This window comes from Bactrocera dorsalis, chromosome 2 (assembly GCF_023373825.1).
Source record: "Bactrocera dorsalis isolate Fly_Bdor chromosome 2, ASM2337382v1, whole genome shotgun sequence".
Taxonomy (NCBI): Eukaryota; Metazoa; Arthropoda; class Insecta; order Diptera; family Tephritidae; genus Bactrocera; species Bactrocera dorsalis.
Genome location: NC_064304.1, coordinates 82579688 through 82598585, shown reverse-complemented (window position 1 = coordinate 82598585; position 18898 = coordinate 82579688). Strand labels below are relative to the sequence as shown.

The following is an 18898-nucleotide window of genomic DNA, read 5'->3' as shown; positions in this document are numbered from 1 at the left end:
TTGACCTCCAAACTAGGAGTAAACAGTGTCATGGCATCTGCGATCCCATTTGGGCCGTGTGTGTGCGTATTAGCATATTTGCTTGTGAGCTAAAGTGATATGATATGCTCAGCCGGCTTTAATTGATGTTCCGACGGACTTGCGTCTTCAACAGCGCCATGTTAGGCTACTTAACCCATACTAATGCACGAGACCACCGAAACCTCGTGTATTTCAGCCACAAGCCAACAGCTGCAGTATGGCTAGCTTGGCTGCTTAGACACGTGCATGTATGCATGGATGCGGGTGCGGGAGCGGCCGCTTAAATGCACACACACACACACACTTGATGCTATGTGCGTTAAGCAGATTTGTGCATTTATTATGAGTGTGAGAAGAGATTTTTCACTCTTCTTTTCCCTTTCACCATAAAACCGTTAAGGACACGTCGTTCATTTTATGAATGACCGCGTGTGTGTAAATACAAACAAATACATACACACGTGAGAAAGTGCCCGGTGTTGGTGTTTGATTGATTCGGTGCTTTAATGAATTTTAAAGTTCTGCTAGAAAATCCCCTGTCAACCAGTTCGATGTAACATTTACGTGACAGACGCGTAGGCAGTTGGTAATAGCTGCTCTCGTTTTAGGAATATTCAACACACAAATAACAAATAAGAAGTGCCAGTGCTTAAAATACAAATTAATTAAAAAATAATTTGTTTTTAGCTTTAAAGTGATAAATAAAACACACAATTTTTTAAATATATATGAAATCGAGTTGAAAATTTAAAGAAGTCAGAAGTAAGAAATAAAAATGCGTAATTTTACAAATAGAATTATTTACTAAATAAAGTTGCGAAAATGTGCTCAGCAAACATTTTATAAATCACACGACTCAATATTAAAACAAAAGGCGAACACTATAAGAAAATTGTTTGAAAAAGGTAATTTTTAGTGAATACTGTTCATATATTGTTAAAATGAGAATGTTTGATAATTCCAAGAAAGGACTTGAAATATATTTATTAACCAAAAAAAGCTGTTTTTTCTGTGTGATTTTTTTCTAAATTTATTAATATTTCTTGTCCCTTTATTTAATTTAATTTTATTGTTAATAAACGAAAACAAACAATGAACTGAGTATTATATGAAGGGTGTCACAAATTTAACGCAAGATTGCACTTAGATTAGGGATATTTATGGATTAACATATCGTGCAACTGATCTCCACCTTCTCGGATGTCGAAATTTTCCATGATTACTCCGCATAAATGTGGCTGAATTTCATTGGTCCATTGAATCTCTTCTTTTAAAGCACGCGTAGTTGGGGTGTAATTGTGATCTCCAAAACAAGAAAGTGCACAACCTGGAAATGTTTCGTGCAGTAATTGAAGTGTGTAAATAACATCTAACCAGAGGAACTGGGTTATCATTTCGCGATATCGAGGACCAGTAACAGACTGCTTGTCCCATTTTCAATATGGTCCAATTATATTTTCAGTCCAAAATCGACACCAGATAGTGACACGTTGTGGATGCATTTGTTTTTCGTTAATCACATGTAGGTTCTCAAAACCCAAAAGTGGCAAACTCAAGGTGAAAAAATGCTTAGGATAATTAGCTCGAAAAATGTTAGACCTGCGATTGCCAAGATTTCAATATAAGTTATAAAAATATTACTCAACAATGACGGCACAGTGCTCTATCGTCGATATTTTTTTAGGGTTGTCAACACTTTACTGTATAAAAGGGGGCAAATTTAAATCTTGCGCTAAAAATCAAGAAAAAATATAACTTCGGCTGGACCTTTCACTAGTGCATTTTTTAGCATAAATAATTTATCTGAGCAGTATGTTCAGAAATAATAACACTGGTGTATAAAATTTTAACACGAATGAAAAAATTTACACCTCATAAAAACACTTATAATTTTCGTGAATATTTTTTTCTGGAATGTGTTTTTTAAGGTAACAATAATGTACCACTACTACTTCTCGCCTTGTTCTTCACTCAGAGCACGCAAATTGGCCGAAAAGAAATTCAGATGAGATTCCAGAATATGTATTTTTAAGGACATATTACACTCCAAAACTATAAAGGACGTTATAGGTTCATTTATTAAGTCTTTGTAACTTACCGATTTATGATTTCCTAGAAATTTATGGACAACGTACACAAATTATTTTTTGGCCAATTTTACCTGATTATTCAGTTTTTTTGGGCCTTAACCTAAACCGATCAACACTCAAATAGGCTTGTAAGAAATAATGAATACAAAAACCTCTATGAACCTCTATGAAATGTTTTATTATGGACAAGTCTGTAAAGCGTCAGAGCAAAGCACATATTTTGACTTGTGCTAGAACGCAATATAGCTTTCGTTTTCTGAGTTTTCTTATAAATCGGTAGAGGCAGCTACTTGCGTTGTTTTTGTAAGATTTTTAAAATTTCTAAAAAAAATTGAATTTGACTCTGAATTTAAAGAATTGAAACATCTGGTAATTTTGTATATGATGTAACGGGGTTTTCAATAAGTGCGCTTCAAAAGGTATTTTTTAAATGAATCAAAAACTGTTTGGGATATCAATGAAATCCTTTACTGCTGTGAAAGTACTCGTACATTCGATGTCATTTTGTATGGAATTCGATTTCTTTTACCCAATTTTCTATGGTTTTCAAGCATAAATCGGCCGATCCGGTGTAATTTCACGTTCAATATTCGTACAAAGTTCATCAATTGGCTGGCTTGTTGGCATAGACCATAGACTTGACGTAGTCCCACAGGAAATAGTCTAACAGCGTCAAATCACATCACCGAGGTGGCCAATTAACTTGGCCATTTCGTTAGATAACATGTTCACAAGACCTGATTTTCAATAAATCGATTTTTATATTCGCTGTGTGGCTTTTGGTGCCGTCCTATTGGAACCACCATATCATCCAATTCGGGCCAAAATGGTTATCACTGAGCGGTAGCGATTGCTTATTCGATGAAGATCCGGATCATTTTCATATTTTTGCTCAGCCTAATTCGTGAACAAACGACGATTCTGGTGCTCAAACGGCTTCAGTTATCGTCTCAATTTGTTCTTCTAAGGATGTAGGCCAAGATCTTTTTGCAAAATTCGACACAAGAATGTCACAGAGATGCTCAACGCTTGACACGACGTATGAGAGACTGATTAGGGCCTTTTTCAATTGACGCGCTAGCGGCAGCAATATTCTCGCTACTACAGGCATTTCTTTGTCACACTGGCACGGAAACTTTTTCTATTATGCCAATGGATTTAAATTTTTCCACTAGCTTCCCAATTGTAGGTCTGAGAGGAGATTATGACGGCCATAAATTGGACGTAGCGCTCTTAAAGTTGAGGCCACTTACTCCCAAGTTCGATAGTAAATTTTAATAATTTCGACTCGTTGTTGAATCGTATATCTTTCCATCATGAAATATCAAATGAAGAAAAATGTGAAAAGAGCGAGAAAAATATGACGTCGTTTACTGTCCCTGTCGTTTTAATTTTGTAGCGTCCCTATTTAAAAACTCTTTATGTAATCAATAAAAACATAAAGTAAGCGAGCATATATAAACTGTCTAAATTTAAGCCTTTGTATTTGGAGTCGACGCAACAAAAGCGGGATCAGGTTCGCCATGGATCAATGTTCTGTTGACGGTCCCGAAACTACGAAAGAGATACAGACGAAATCTATATAGTCGCTGTGTACGAGAATATACAACATTATAGTGGTGTCATAGAGCGGGAACGTTAAGTGTACCGCCATCGTGTTTAGTTCTAATATCTTAAAATTTGATATTAGAATTAATCGTTCTTGAGATATTTACTCTTTGATATATAATATGCATAATATGGCTTGACTGCTTTTAGGAAATTCTCCAGCAATCTTAGTTTATTGTTATTAAAAGGTCTTTCTAATTTGGAATGTGTTGAGTCTTACAGATTTGAATGAAAATTTAAGTCTAAATACGAAGCCCAATCGAGTTTCTCAACTTCTCTTCCACTTTCAGTAAACCAAAGTCCACCAACACAACATGCAGCCCAGCAAATATGTGGGCCTTGTGGCCGACTTGATGCCCAATATTCGTCTTATGAAATACTCGGGCTTATTTATGCACAATTTTACCGGCGGTTCAGGGCTCTTCAAGAAGATTTACTCATCCGTACACTTGGTGCTGGTTCTGGTGCAATTTCTGTTGATACTGGTGAATTTGGCGTTGAATGCGGAGGAGGTGAATGAGTTGTCCGGCAACACGATTACGGTGCTCTTCTTCACACATAGCATAACGAAATTCATCTATCTGGCCGTGAGTCAGAAGAACTTCTACAGGTGAGTGCCAAACAACAACTTTTAATTTAGTATATTACTATATGTGAGCGGACTGGTGGCCAGCAGCTGTAACACTAAATGGATTAGCATAGCGCTGAGTTGTATAAGTTTTTGTAATTGCGAAATAATGCGAACTGGTGGCTTCAATTGACGGCACCACGGGGAGCTAATCGTAAGAAATAATCCGAGCATTTCAATGGCGAACTCGCTTAGTTGAAATGAAATGGCGCGTGACACAGGAGGAGCGGTGAGTGGCGCTTCTGGCGACGCGTGAACTCGTTTAATTAGCCGCACAATCAAGCGCTGCGCCTCCGCGCTGCTTCCAATCCCGCCGCCGCCAGCCGGTTATGGCTTATTGTGCACGTGTGCGCCCACTTTAATTGCTTGCTATAAAATTCATTGCATTTTAATTGCAGAACATTGAATATCTGGAATCAGGTAAACTCGCATCCATTGTTCGCCGAGTCGGACGCACGCTACCATGCGATCGCCCTCGCCAAGATGCGCAAACTATTCACCTTGGTGATGCTGACGACCGTCGCCTCGGCTGTGGGTGAGTGTCGCATCGGCACAAAAGAATTTTTGATTAGTTTTCGCTTATTTTCTATGCATTTCAGCTTGGACCACCATCACCTTCTTTGGCGAGAGTGTGAAGTTCGCTTTTGAGAAGGAGACCAATTCGACCATCACCGTGGAAATCCCGCGTTTGCCCATCAAGTCGTTCTATCCATGGAATGCCGGCGCGGGCATGTTTTATATTATAAGCTTCGCTTTTCAGTGCTACTATCTGCTTTTCTCCATGGTGCATGCGAACTTGTGCGATGTACTTTTTTGCTCATGGCTGATTTTCGCCTGCGAACAGCTGCAACATCTGAAAGGCATTATGAAGCCATTAATGGAGCTGTCAGCCTCGCTGGACACCTATCGGCCAAATTCGGCGGCCCTCTTTCGTTCATTATCCGCCAACTCGAAGTCGGAATTAATCAACAATGAGGGTGAGTTAAACGTCAAAATGGTTGAAACTATACAAAGTTTTGGTTGTTTTTAAAAGGACTAGAGGGTAAGGTGTGAGCTGAACTGTTTTATAGTTCGAACTTAAAGGATTTTAAGCAAGTTGAAATCGATGTTAAAAGAAATTCCCGGACTTTGAGTGAATTTTGTATCATTTTTGTTGGTTACTAGTAGGAAATTTAGCGTTTTAGGTAATGAAATGTCGGCTTCATAGTTTTTTGCAATATTCGTTTTATTCGGATACTGAAAAAGTGAAATCTGTTCATAGAATGAATGTGCAATCAAGGTTAGCTCAGGACTATGAATAGGACTTGGTGCTCCCTTTACAAAATTGTACAGGTTTGTTAAGGGCTGTATTTATTTCCAAATTATCGGGTTATATATGGCTAACAGAGCTAGATGAACTGTGGCCCAAGTATAATTTTCACCGTCTCCTGCATCGGTGGTCTTATGCGGAAACCTCACAAGTATAAATGGAACGTGTCTGTTACTTAGTAAGATAAATAGCAAATTTGTTGAATATTTCCTTAAAAAACCAAAGTTAAATATAGCGATACTCGTAGACTGTCTCGAACTAGGTTATCGCACAAAATACATTTGGTTCTTTTTTATCTGAATTCGGTCCGTTCTTACCCTTGCACATTCATCCATGTTCCTTACAGGGTATTACGTGTACATTTGGAAAAGCAATTGCTCTTCTCTGTAGAAAAAATGATTTTGTATTGAACTGGTCCCTTCAAAGTCACTTGTGAACATGGGTCTGTTATGTTTGTTTCTTCTAATGAAGTATATTTTATGCGACTTCTTCAAAGTCTACTCACAGATCATTTATCTTTTGTTGGTTCTTAACTCCCATCAGCTCATCCAATCGCAGCAAGTTAAGGAAGCCATGAAAAGGCAGTAATGGAGGTGACGTGGGGTTTTCCGGCGACGCGTTCTCCAAGTTCACCGACAATTTGTGGTCGACAGTAAATCAATTTGGTGCATGTGACCTCGTAAATTATCTTAATTTGTCTCTAGGGTTCTCCGAACCTTTTCAGGATGCATATAATTAAGAGATTTTGTGTGGTAGCGGTGGGATCTAAACTTCTGATTTACTTTTTTACTTGGAACAATAATAAGTATTATGACATAAGTTTCTTCATTTCAATTTCAGAGAAAGAACCCACTGATCTGGACATCAGCGGCGTCTATAGCTCGAAAGCCGATTGGGGTGCACAATTTCGTGCGCCATCGACTCTGCAAACTTTCAATGGCATGAACGGTACAAATCCGAATGGTTTGACCAGAAAACAGGAAATGATGGTGCGCAGCGCTATAAAATACTGGGTCGAGCGGCATAAGCACGTGGTGCGGTAAGTTACAGAAAGATATCATAACAATAAAGAATATACACAAACTAAATCGAGCACCCAAACTCTTTCTGTAGCAAGCCATACACAGCCCAACATTTTTCCAGCTTGTTGCACCATCCACTTTTTCACACCGCTGTGGCCTTTGGCTGGAACGGAAGCTGTTGATTGTGGAGGAAATTTAAATTTTCAATTTCAGCTCATTGCCCCCATCGAAAACAGCGAGAAATTGTTGTTGTGATCGCTGTTGTTGCTGCTATTATTGCAGCAAGCAATGAACAGCTGTCGAGCACAAACCTCACAGGTCTTTAACGGAAATTATGTGTCTACATAAATAATTTGTTGTTGCCGTTGCAATCACTGCAAACAGCAACAATCTGTGAGCATTCGCAAACAGTCGATATTTAAAAGATTTGCATTATACTGACTTGCAGCCGCACACACACACACATATACAACCCTACACACTCGCACTATCAGGTCAGACCCGTTTGGTGCGCAGCGCTGATGGCTCAGCTGATGTCTGGCACGCCGCTCAATGCAGAAGCTACCCATGCAGCAGGCAAACAAAGGAACAACAACAAAACCAAATTGTGTTGTTCATTCATTTCCGTTTCCTTGACTCTTCAATTGTGGCACTTCCGCTGCCCGAACTCCGAACAAATTCGATGGTGTGCTGCTAACTGCACTTGCTTGTGCGTGCTTCGTGCTGATGATCGGCCATTTACTGCTATAATTTAATTTTAGTGCACTTTAAGTAGTTGAACCTATTTGTCTTAACGGTTTTGCTGTTTGGAATGCAATTTGATGAAGAGTTTGAAAAGTTTAGTCGGTTATATCGGGTGAATCCTTCTATCATTATAATTAAGCGTAATTAGGAATAACTAACAGTACTTACTTTAAGTAAACTGAATTCCATATCGTATTTGAAAAAGTGCGAATCGAACAATTAACTGGTATAAATATATGAGACTGGCATAATCAAATATAGATAAGTAGAAGAGAGTATATTTCAGTGTCGGGAGTTAGTCACTAATCCCTGGTATTGGATTTGACAGAGTAGCATTAAAGCTCGGTTCTCTTTGTACATTTTTGTTTAACAAGCAAATGGGAAAGAGAGAGGTCGAAGCTGAAATATAGTTTGTACATTTGAATAAAGGTATTGAAAAATGACCTACTAAACTCTTTCCGCGGGTGCCGACTGATATCAGATACGCGTTGCAATTAGAATGTTAAGAGGAAATATTGGTTTTTTATCAGATCGTTCGTTGCTCCTTAATAGCACAGCAATCGGATGGAAAGTCTTATTATGGTTGGGGGGTAGAAAAAACTGAACTGAACTGAATCAAGGTGCCATGCGACCCATGCCAAAGATCAACCAGGCAAAGGTTCATTAAATTACCCATCCTCAAACGGAGCTTGCAAGCACCCTCCGCAATAAGATAGCATTACTTTTGAAACAGGAGATATCCAAAAGCAAGCGAACCTTCATTCTGTAGGGAACTAATTGTTCCGAGAGTAGCGCTTGTAACGAGTTCGGAAATATCAAGCACAAAGACAGGATCAAAGTGTATTACAAAGCGGGGAGGGGAAGGAGATGCCAAAGCATTGCTTCTGGTGGTGCGTCTGTCAAGTTATGGTTTTTTTTGGAAAGCTAGGCATGCGAAAAAGCGTCGTGCTGTCCATATTTTAAGATTGGTGCAGATACAACCACCAACCAGGAGTTTATCGATTGCTCAAAAGCTATTCTACGCAATTTTAATTAATCATTTGCTGATGTGGCCCATTATCATTGTTGTGCTGGATGAGGAAGATGCCAATGCACCTTTTGCTCTTGCGAAGGATTTTTGAAAATATCCAAATTTCAGTGGGATATTCGACAAGTAATGATCACAAACTGCAGTCCAAAGGATTCAAATCTAGACTTCCAGAGGGTCAAGCACCCGTAAAAATAATACTTTCGTGGTCAGTTATTAATAGTAAGCTTCACATATGATCCTTATAGCTGAAATCACATAGGATCCAACAATCCAACAAGCCAATTTTTGTTGTAAAATTATTTTCAAGCAAGTCGAAGTGACCATTTTCCAACGGGAAACAGCCATAGCATATAATTAACACTAGTGGAAAAGTATTTTTGAAATCCTCAAAATTGAACAAATCTTAAAGTAGAGTTGACGCCAATAATTGAAATTGAAAGTGTCACAAAAAAAATGCTGAAAATCAAATCGTTTAGGTAAACTTCCGAATTCAATTATTTATTGGATGCTTAATTCAGACATATTTGCGAAAAGAGTGGCCATGTATGGATGAAATTAAATTTGGCAGAGTATTACAAAAATAATGTCCAAAGCAATTTTCTTAGAGAAGACTTCGTAAAAGTGCTAATCTATCACATAAGAAATTGAGCCTGTTATTATTGTATCAAAAGCAAAAAAAAAACTTTCTGGGAAGTCCAGGAAAGCTCTTGGTAAAGAAAACACCAAATCCGCTACTTGTACTTGGATGCAAATGTTTACGGCCATCTTTCGCCTTCCATTTTGAAACTAAATCTTATGTGGGGTATATCATGCTCGATGATTTATTAGTTAGGCCTATGCAATTACACCAGCTTCGTATCTGCTAGTCATTAGTGCCACGTCAGTTCAGTATCAGTACCCAATAATATCCATACAGAAAGTCCTTACATCTGTTCTAAGGACGTTGTTGTTTCAGCTTTCATATTAGGCATTAATTTTAATGATTTTCTCAAACAGCGGTTGTCTATATACCACATTGCATTTCTCACTGATAGTGATATTGAATCGATAAGGGGGTGGCGTGTCTAAGGAGACCTTTAATATGCACTGTAATTACAGTCGAAGTTAAATTATTAACACTACTGCTATATTGCTACTGTGTAAGTATGCACTTAACCTTGAAATATACAAATGGTGTGTCAACAAATAGCCAATGGGAGAGCGTGCACATGTCTTTATGCTTTGACATACTCAAGCGAGTCCCCCCTCCCATGTTTTTATTACATGTGGCTCGGCTCATGAAAAGTTAACAGTTATAATTAAAGGCGGTTCGGCGAATTGAAATTCAGTGAATTAAATATTTCGACTGGAATATATAAAATTACTCATACGCAGCGGCGAATAAAAGCTATACGTATTGTAAAGTAATATGCATATGGAATAATATACGCGTTTTACTGATATCAAGCGGGCAATGAAATGCAGGACATATAAAAATAAGTAAAAATAAGCGGATACTAATATTTAAGAGTATTCTGTTCCTAGATTAGTAATGAGTACGTATAAAACAGACTTGCTGAGAGACCGAACTTTAAAAATTTGATAATTATGTATATACTCCTATGCAGGGTTGCCATTTTTTTTTATGAAAAAACCTTAGATGCAAATTAAATTTTCTCTTTTTAATTCCGATTAATTGTTAGGATTAAAAAAATTAATTTTTTATTCCGATTTTGGGAAATTTAAAAATCCATTAAAAAATAAACTTTTAATTTTCAATTATAAGCTTGGAATTGAAAATTTGTATTGAATAATTTTTTTTAACACATAATTTGCAACATTACTTATTGTTTATTGGATTTCGTCGAGTTTTACCCATTTTTACCTTATATGCCTTTTAGTCTTCTAGTTTGATAGAGACAACTTAAGAAATCATGACGTTTCGTCTGTAAACTGACAAACCACGCCAATTTTCCAAACAAAAAATATAACACAATTCTATATGAATCGATCTAGAGTTTCTTTCTCTAAGTTTTATCATCTCAAATTTTATTTCGTATAAGTTGATCAAACAGATGGCAACTCCACTATTTTCTATTTTTAATCTATAAATTGCTAAATTCTCTTTTGATTTAAACTCATATTGTATTTATTGAGCTTCGACTTCTTCCTTTTCACATAAGATAGAAAAGCAGTCTTGATAAAATCAAGTTCTAAGTTTTATACAACTGTAACGCATAAATTATCTAATCAATTTCATTGAGTTATATTTTTAAATAGGTGGCAATCTCTCTCTCTCTCTCTATGGGCAAACATTTTTCAACATATTTTGAACTATACGCCTTCTTAAACCACTGTGGCTTGATACTATTTTTATTATATTTTATATTTTGTTGTATACATTCTTTGTCTTAAAATTTATTTTACTAAAAATTTTGCATAGTCAGGCAACCCTACTCAGAAAAAGTCTCAGTTCAATGCGCAAATTCTAATTCATTTATGTCATTAATTATATTCAATAATTTGTTGAAATAGGTGGCAACTCTTTCCGCAAAATTGTTTCTATGGATAAGGCTTTAATCTCTTAAGTTTCTTAAGTTACTCATATTGTAATTCACGCAATTATTTCAATTCAAACAAATTTTTAAATAAGTGGCAACTTATTTCAAAAATATTTTCATTACGTAAGCATTTTTGAACCTTTGTTAATCCGTTTAATTTCGACAATGCAGCACTCATCTTATTTATTTTACGAAATTAAAATTTTCAAATGGATGGCAACTCATTTTAAATGATATTTGCAATAGTAAGCTATTTAAATTACGGCTCTAGCTATAAATTTAAAATTTCGTTTAACAAACGAATTATATAAAAATAGTTATAAAACTAACTAGGTGGCAACCTCTTTTAAAATATATTGGCAGTATTTATTTCATTTAAACTTCTGCAATTTGTAGTTTTTAGTTGTCTTTGAAATATTGTTGACTGACAATTTCGGAACAGGTGGCAACATTATATTTTTTTATATAAGAATTACAAAAAAACAAAGCAAGAATGTGTTGAAATAGTTTAAATTTATGATGGCACTGAAAATTTCTATAGCCTATGCATGCTCTGGTAACCCTTTTCAATAAATGTTTATCACCCCCACATTTGCAATTGAATATGTCTCAATGAACTTACACTGATTTTACATAAATATCACTTAAACAAAAATAAGTTGTCTATGTGAACACGTAAGCATACGTAAAGCACTTAGTCTTTTGCATGGACTTAATTGATTGCAAACTGACACGCGCTGCTTAATCGATTAAGGCCCATAACTTTGTAACTTTACACATATGTGCACACACACACATGCAAACAGCTATCGCCGTAAATAATATATAATGTCATTAATTAAGCTCATATGCATTTAAGTATTTACTTAACGACATAACGGTAGCATATGCTATTTGTATTTCAATTATTATGCATGATTTATTTATGCACACACTCGCACACAACGGCAACTATTATCGGCGACAATGTTTATATAATGCATGTATGCAGAAGTGTGTGTGTGTGTGTGAGTGTTTATAAGCGCTAACAATCCCACCCACTTATTGGCAATACTCAAGGCTCAGGCACCGTTATTTGACTACTATTCGAACACATTTAGTTAATATTATGGTGACCACTCTTTACCAAGTTAGTGGTCCGATATTAGCAGTTCTGACAAATGAGCAGTTTCTTGGTGAGTAAAAGTTGTGTGCAAAATTTTGGATTTATATCTCAAAAACTGAGTGACTGGTTTGCGCATATAGACGGACAAACAGAGCGACAACGGGCGGACAGACAACGTGACATGGCTGTACCGACTCTGCTCGTCATGTTGATCGTTTATATATATGATTTCTAGTGTCTAAGACCCTTAACTCTGGATTTTACAAACTTTATACGAGTAGCAATTCTAATATACCCTGTTCAGGGTATAAAACTAAAAACACCCTAATGTATTTACGTATACGTATATTACGAATATACATATGTACTTAACTATATGGCTATGTCTACGTTGGCTCCAGCAAGTCGCTAATCTTGGCAATTTGTTTTCAATCGCACTTTTCCAAAATATTTTCCTTTGATTCTCACGTTTTGCTTTCTACTCTTGCCCACCTCTCTTGTTTCCTCTTTCGTAACAATATGAATTGCACAAATTTCCAATTCCATTTCACAGATTAGTGGCAGCAATTGGTGACACTTACGGCGGCGCTTTGTTGTTGCACATGTTGACATCCACCATTATGCTGACATTGTTGGCATATCAGGCCACCAAAATCACCGGCGTGAATGTGTACGCTTTCACAACCATCGGCTACTTGGGCTATGCCTTGGCGCAGGTATTTCACTTCTGCATATTTGGCAACCGGCTCATTGAAGAGGTGAGTATGGGAGAGGGTAAAATTACAAATGAAAAATATATCACTAGAAGTTCTAATAAATCATAGGCATTAAACAAATATGTATACAGTTATGCTCTTCAAATCAAGAGCAACTTTATGTATGCGTTTGTTGTGCTGCCTATAATTTAGCTAGTACCGTTATATGAGAGGTTATGTATATAACACAGTTTATATTTCTAACCTTCATCAAGTTTTATTGGAGTATATTCAATTACTTATAAAATCTCCACATCGCACACATAAAAATACAAAACTTCGCCTATTTTTCGGGAAATTGAATACGGACTTATACTTTTCCTCTCCGCAACCCTCGATGTGAATTATTTCCTATTTTCTTATGTTATCACACATATTAAGTATACTGGAACTACCTTTGTGTATTTTCAAAGTAAATTCTTAAGGCACTTTTGGGCAAGGGTTTCTTCGTAATAAATAGCATAAAAACTGATGAGGTTAAACATTTTATCATTAAGTGTAAAACAGGTTTAATTTAGTCCGAGTTTGACCCACTAATTGGATATATCTGGCACAGTATGCTTCAGATGCTCATGTTGAGTTCCTCGAACGATAGCTTTACCAGCTCAACACATGATATTAAGTATCACGGAACCATGTGCTTTCAGGTTGAGGTTAAATCAATAGATAGCGAAGTAGTATCCAAATGGATCTCAAATTTAAAGAAGAAGCCCGACCTTTTACTACACAAATATATTGATATTTGAATACCGATCTCACTATGAAATTATACTTAATATGACTGTATGGATTCAGCAGCTGACCTTATATTCGTAATTCTACAGACCCTTTCGTTTTTGATGAATTCTTTAATATTAGTCCATGTTAAGACTACATTCGTACAAGTATTGTTCTGATAATTTTAAGTTAAATAAATTACTCTTCTTAATGCAATTTTAATATCGAACTTTCCGATGGAAGATAAGATTGGGCTCAGGCCAGATAACTGTATCGCCATGTCGAAAATGTATGTAGATCACATATAAATTACCATGAAATGCATTCGTTGAAAGAAACACGGCAAATAATTTACAGCTTGCCTTATCAACTTTTCCCAGCTATATATATTTCAACGGCTTAGTGGGTAGTCCAAAGCTCTACTGACAATGGAATTCCCTTTTTTTATCTAAACAAATAAAAAAAGATAGGTAAATTAACTGGCTATTTGAAAAGTGCCCATTCTTTGAATTAAATTAGCTCGAAACTTCAAAAGGCGCGTCAATAAATTTGCCAGCTGTCGGATCATTACTTTGTACATTATATAATTTTGAGTAAAGCAACTTCTGTCATTGCGAAAAAAATTCATAACAAATTTTGCGTCTTGAAGGAAAAAAACAATTGAAGCAAAAACCATGTTTTATGACGAGTTTCCTGATATTGCGTCAGGAAAATCAACGATCAAGGATTGGTATGCTAAGCTTAGACGTGGTGAAGTAAACACCAAAGATGGTGACCGACCAAAAGACGTTGCTACCGACGAAAACAATAAAAAAATTCCGTAAAATATTTTTGAATAGCCAAAAAGTGAAGTTGTTCAATATAGCAGGCCTCTAAATACATCAACTGAACGTTTATATCGTATGATTTAAATATTTGGATATGGGAAAGCTCTGTGCAAAGTGGATGCCGCGCGATTTCACTTTTGACCAAAAGCAACGACGAGTTAATTATTCCCAGCAGTGTTTGGAAAAGTTTAAACCGTAGTTTTTGCGTCGATATGAGATCATGGCTGAAACATGGCTCTATTATTTCTCTCCGAAACTCAATCAGCAGTCATCCGAGTGGACTGCACACGATGAACTCGATTCAAAGCGTAAAAAACGAAATAGTCGGCTGGCAAGGTTAAGGTGTCTGTATTTTATGATACGCTTGGAATAATTTTTATTGACTACCTTAAAAAAGGAAAGACCAGCAACAGCGAGTATTACATAGCGTTATTTGACCATTTGAAGGACGAAATCGCTGAATTTGAAAAAAAAAATAAATTAAATAAGAAACGAATTTTGCCAAAAAAATTTAAAAAATGCTTTCATCTTATATCATCATAAATTGATTGCACCTTATCAGTATGGTTTTACACCTGACGAATCTACCATGGACCAGATTTTCACAATACGTCAAATTCTGAAGGAGACCCTTAACAAACAAATCGATACCCATCACCGTTTTATTTATTTGAAAGATCGATCAACTGGCAAAATTTGTGTTCTCGACAAAGACCGACTCGTGGTAGATCCAAAGAAGAGGAATGCAATACCTGTAGTCCTTTTAGTTCAATTCACCCCTAATCTATTATTTGTGGAGACGGGAACTAGAATTTTGTCTAGAGCTGTATAAATCCATGCCGGAACGAACAAGGTGCAAATGTAAGATTACAAATTCGAGATGTGTTGAGTCAACCGACTCAGATACGAGAGAGAAGTAGCAATAATATGTTTCGATAATGTAGATAAATTTTGTTATACATTTATATGGCCAGCACTGTATGTGTTTTCAATAGTAAATACATTGTACCATATTTTGCATCCATGCAAAACGCTTACAGGAAATATGAATTAATAAGAATTTTTTATAAGAAATGCTTGAAAGCTTTAAGCGCAATCGTCTGCTAAATAGGAATGCAACCTAAGTAAGTGATTTTTCAACGCCACTAAGGAGTTGAATGCATTGGAATTCCCCATGTGGCAGGGAAAATGGAAATCACAGCCTCGCGAAAAGTTTGATAAACTAATGAAATTACGAAAACAAAAATAAGCAAAATTTTGCAAAAGTGCAACTTGCGGAAGTGATGCGGATACGTGGGCGAACAGCACTCCACAAGCAAGCAACTACGCGCGGATGTGCACTCGACACACTTCCGTCGGCGTTGTTGTTTTCCTCACAGCGAGTGTTCTAACTTTTTTCCAGACACTTACAGGATTTTCACTTTTCTGCTGTTTGTTGGTGAAAAAAATTACAATAAACAAAAAGTTTAGATTTATATTAGGGTGGTACTAGGAAATTAAATACATTTTTAGACTCTGAACAGGATATATTAGGTATGGAATAAAGTTTGTAACACCTCAAGGTAAAATATAAACATAAATGATCAGCACAACGAGCTGAGTCAATTTACTCATTTCGGTCTGTCTATCTGCCCGTCCGTCTGCCTATATTTACGCGAACTAGTCTCTCAGCTTTTAAGATATCGATCTGAAATACTTTCCTTTTCTTCCCAAGAAGCTGCTCATTTATCGGACCACTATAGCATATATGTAGCTGCCATACAAACTCTTTCATTTGAGGAGATATCTTCAAGGAATTTGGCATAGATTTCTGCCCAAGCTCGCAGTGAAATCTCCGAAGAATCTCTTCTGATCGGATCTTTATACGTACCAAATAATACAGTATTTGTAAAGCTTTGCTGCAACCGAAGTTGACGCTTTTTCTTGTTTTTTTTTTAGATTCTTTTAACCTCTTCTAGACTCTGAAATATCACATACACAATTTTGTTGCGGTTGAGGCAAATTAAGACTCTCAGAATTAAGTTCAGAGTACTCTTATTCTATAAAAATTAAAATAATTTATAACTATGTCCCAGCTAAGAGTTCGTGGACGATAAGTGTGCCAGCTCCCACTTTTAGGATAAATTCCTTAAAATGTTATAGATCGGCTTAAACTTTCTAGGAGCTTAAATAGAAAATATGGCTGAATGTTTAAGATATCATAGTAGATAATAGAAATAATTGGGCTTCTATTCCGAAAATAAAGTCAGTTTGGTACTTCCCCCAAAATACCCAAAATATTAATTTTCGAACTCCTGGTTGAATTTATATCGTTCAATATGTGAGTAAACATAATAAGATTTGTTGGAAATATTCACTTTCTAGTACTAGGGTTTAATAATAAAAGTAAACATAATCGAAACAGATCTTATACTAACCCCAAAATAGGAATTTTCAATATTTCAATTAAATGTATACCGTATATATCAAGATGTAAGATACTTTATTGAAAGGAAATGTAGATTTTATCTTGAAGTCAAAAATTAATAAAATCAATTCAGAATCAAAACTCCGACACCTGAGCGCCTCAACTCATAGAACCGAGATTCAAAAATTATAGTCGCCGGTTTACGGACCACACTCATAAATTTGTTTACGTGCCTATAACGGTTCTGCAAATTCTCTTGGCTACATTGCAACTCCCACGCCTTTCGCACGACCAAACGCAAGTCTGTCTTCGCGCTTACTTGCGTTTTCAACGTCCATAACAAACTTTATTTCACTTTCAGCGGCAACTTTTTATTTTGCAATTTTTCATTTACCATTTTTCGCATTTTATTTGTGCTTTTTTTCTACTTTTTCTCTACACGATTACCCGCAGAGCTCATCTGTCATGGAGGCAGCCTATTCGTGCCACTGGTATGATGGCTCCGAGGAGGCCAAGACTTTTGTTCAGATCGTTTGCCAGCAGTGCCAAAAGGCGATGTCCATATCGGGAGCGAAGTTCTTCACTGTCTCGCTGGACTTGTTTGCATCGGTATGACTTATTTTTATCTTTTCTTTTCTATGTGTGTGCAATGTTTGTAGTTGTTCCTTTGTCGCAAAGTGCTGTCGTATGCATTACAAGTGCTGTTTATGTGGTTGTTGTTTGTTGCATTGAATTTGCGGCTTCGCGGTTGTTTGTAACAACTCGACTCCGTGCAGGCTACGCTGTCTGCCTTTGACGTGTTTGTCGCCTTGCAAAGTGGCCAGTTGCCACTTCCGCAAGAAATTTATCTCACTTTTGTTTTGATTTCTATTCTCTCAAGTCTACTATATTTCAAATATATTCACACATTAAATGTCATGACATCTCTTTCGTTTTTTTCTCTCTCTTTCTCCCTCTCTTGAAACAAAAAGGTTCTTGGCGCTGTTGTCACCTACTTCATGGTGTTGGTGCAATTGAAGTAGAAAAAACTTACAACAACAACATCAAAAATAATTCTCTGCACCCATATAATAAGATTTTAAATTTTTATAATGCCAACAACAACAATAACCAGCGCAAAAAGTACATCAAGCCCACCCAGTCGCAGCGCGTCAGAGGCAACATTCGCCTGAATTATCAGCAAATTGGGCACACCCATCGGGCGTGTAATATTTACAATAACAACTATAAAAACTATGTTTATAAAGCAGTAAAAATAACGGAGAAATTTGGCCACGTTAATATTTGCTGGCAGAGAATTTGCTTCTAAAGGAATTAAAGCAGAGCCTATGTCAGAATACAGATTACAAATACATTGCGTACAATGACGAGCAAAATTGTAGCATTAGAAACGGCATTATTTTGATTGTGCTCCAGTTTCGCCATAATCATTTTTTATTGTAGAATTTTAATAACAACTTCGAAAAACAACAATATTTATATAGGTAAATTAGGGTGTCCCTTATTTCCCTAGTTGATTTTTTTGCTAACATTACTGAAGAGTCAATTTTGTCCTAAAATACGATCCAAAGTAAAAAAAGTACTTTATTTTCAATTTAAACCGTGTCTAAATGATTTTACTTTTCCCATTTATATAACGCAGAATTTTTTATTCTCTCCCTTTCTCGCTTATTACAAAAATTTGATGAATAGTGCAGGTATTTAGGAACAGTCGAGAGGCAAATCATTAGTACTTAAAAGCATGTATTGAAACAGTTAAGACCTCCACTTTATAAGACTTAATCAAATAACGGGAAATTAAAAAAACCTTACGCTTGGCCAACCGGTCTAAAAAGAAATACTATATATTATACAAGGAACCTTATCCGCATTCCAATTACACATTCTATTCCACCTGCTACAATTTCGCTCGTCAGTGCGCGTATGGCAAATTATATAAAGTGACCAAGTACTTGGAAAGCTTTTCAAAAAATGACAGCAAAATAAGTTTACAAAATAACATGCATGAATTTAAATTATTTTGTGCAGATTTTCCAGTGAATACCGTTAATTTGATAATTTTATGTGAGTCGCATACATATACACAAGTACCTTA

The 18898-nt window shown here is 36.2% G+C and overlaps 1 protein-coding gene across 3 annotated transcripts; it reads left to right on the top strand.

Moving 5' to 3' along the window:
• The first annotated feature begins 499 nt into the window (after positions 1-499).
• On the top strand, positions 500-18460 carry LOC105226556 (odorant receptor coreceptor). Of its 3 annotated transcripts, none has more exons than XM_049450528.1 (8): positions 500-926; positions 4010-4329; positions 4746-4882; positions 4947-5324; positions 6497-6695; positions 12651-12855; positions 17257-17412; positions 17775-18460. In XM_049450528.1, exons 2-8 carry the CDS (start codon positions 4034-4036, stop codon positions 17823-17825), a joined length of 1422 nt encoding a protein of 473 aa, XP_049306485.1. In that variant the 5' UTR covers positions 500-926; positions 4010-4033; the 3' UTR covers positions 17826-18460. The 3 variants fall into 3 exon arrangements, with proteins under 3 accessions (XP_049306485.1, XP_049306486.1, XP_049306487.1); XM_049450529.1 differs by having other exon boundaries at positions 565-783; XM_049450530.1 differs by lacking the exon at positions 12651-12855 and having other exon boundaries at positions 568-926.
• The last annotated feature ends 438 nt before the right edge of the window (positions 18461-18898 follow it).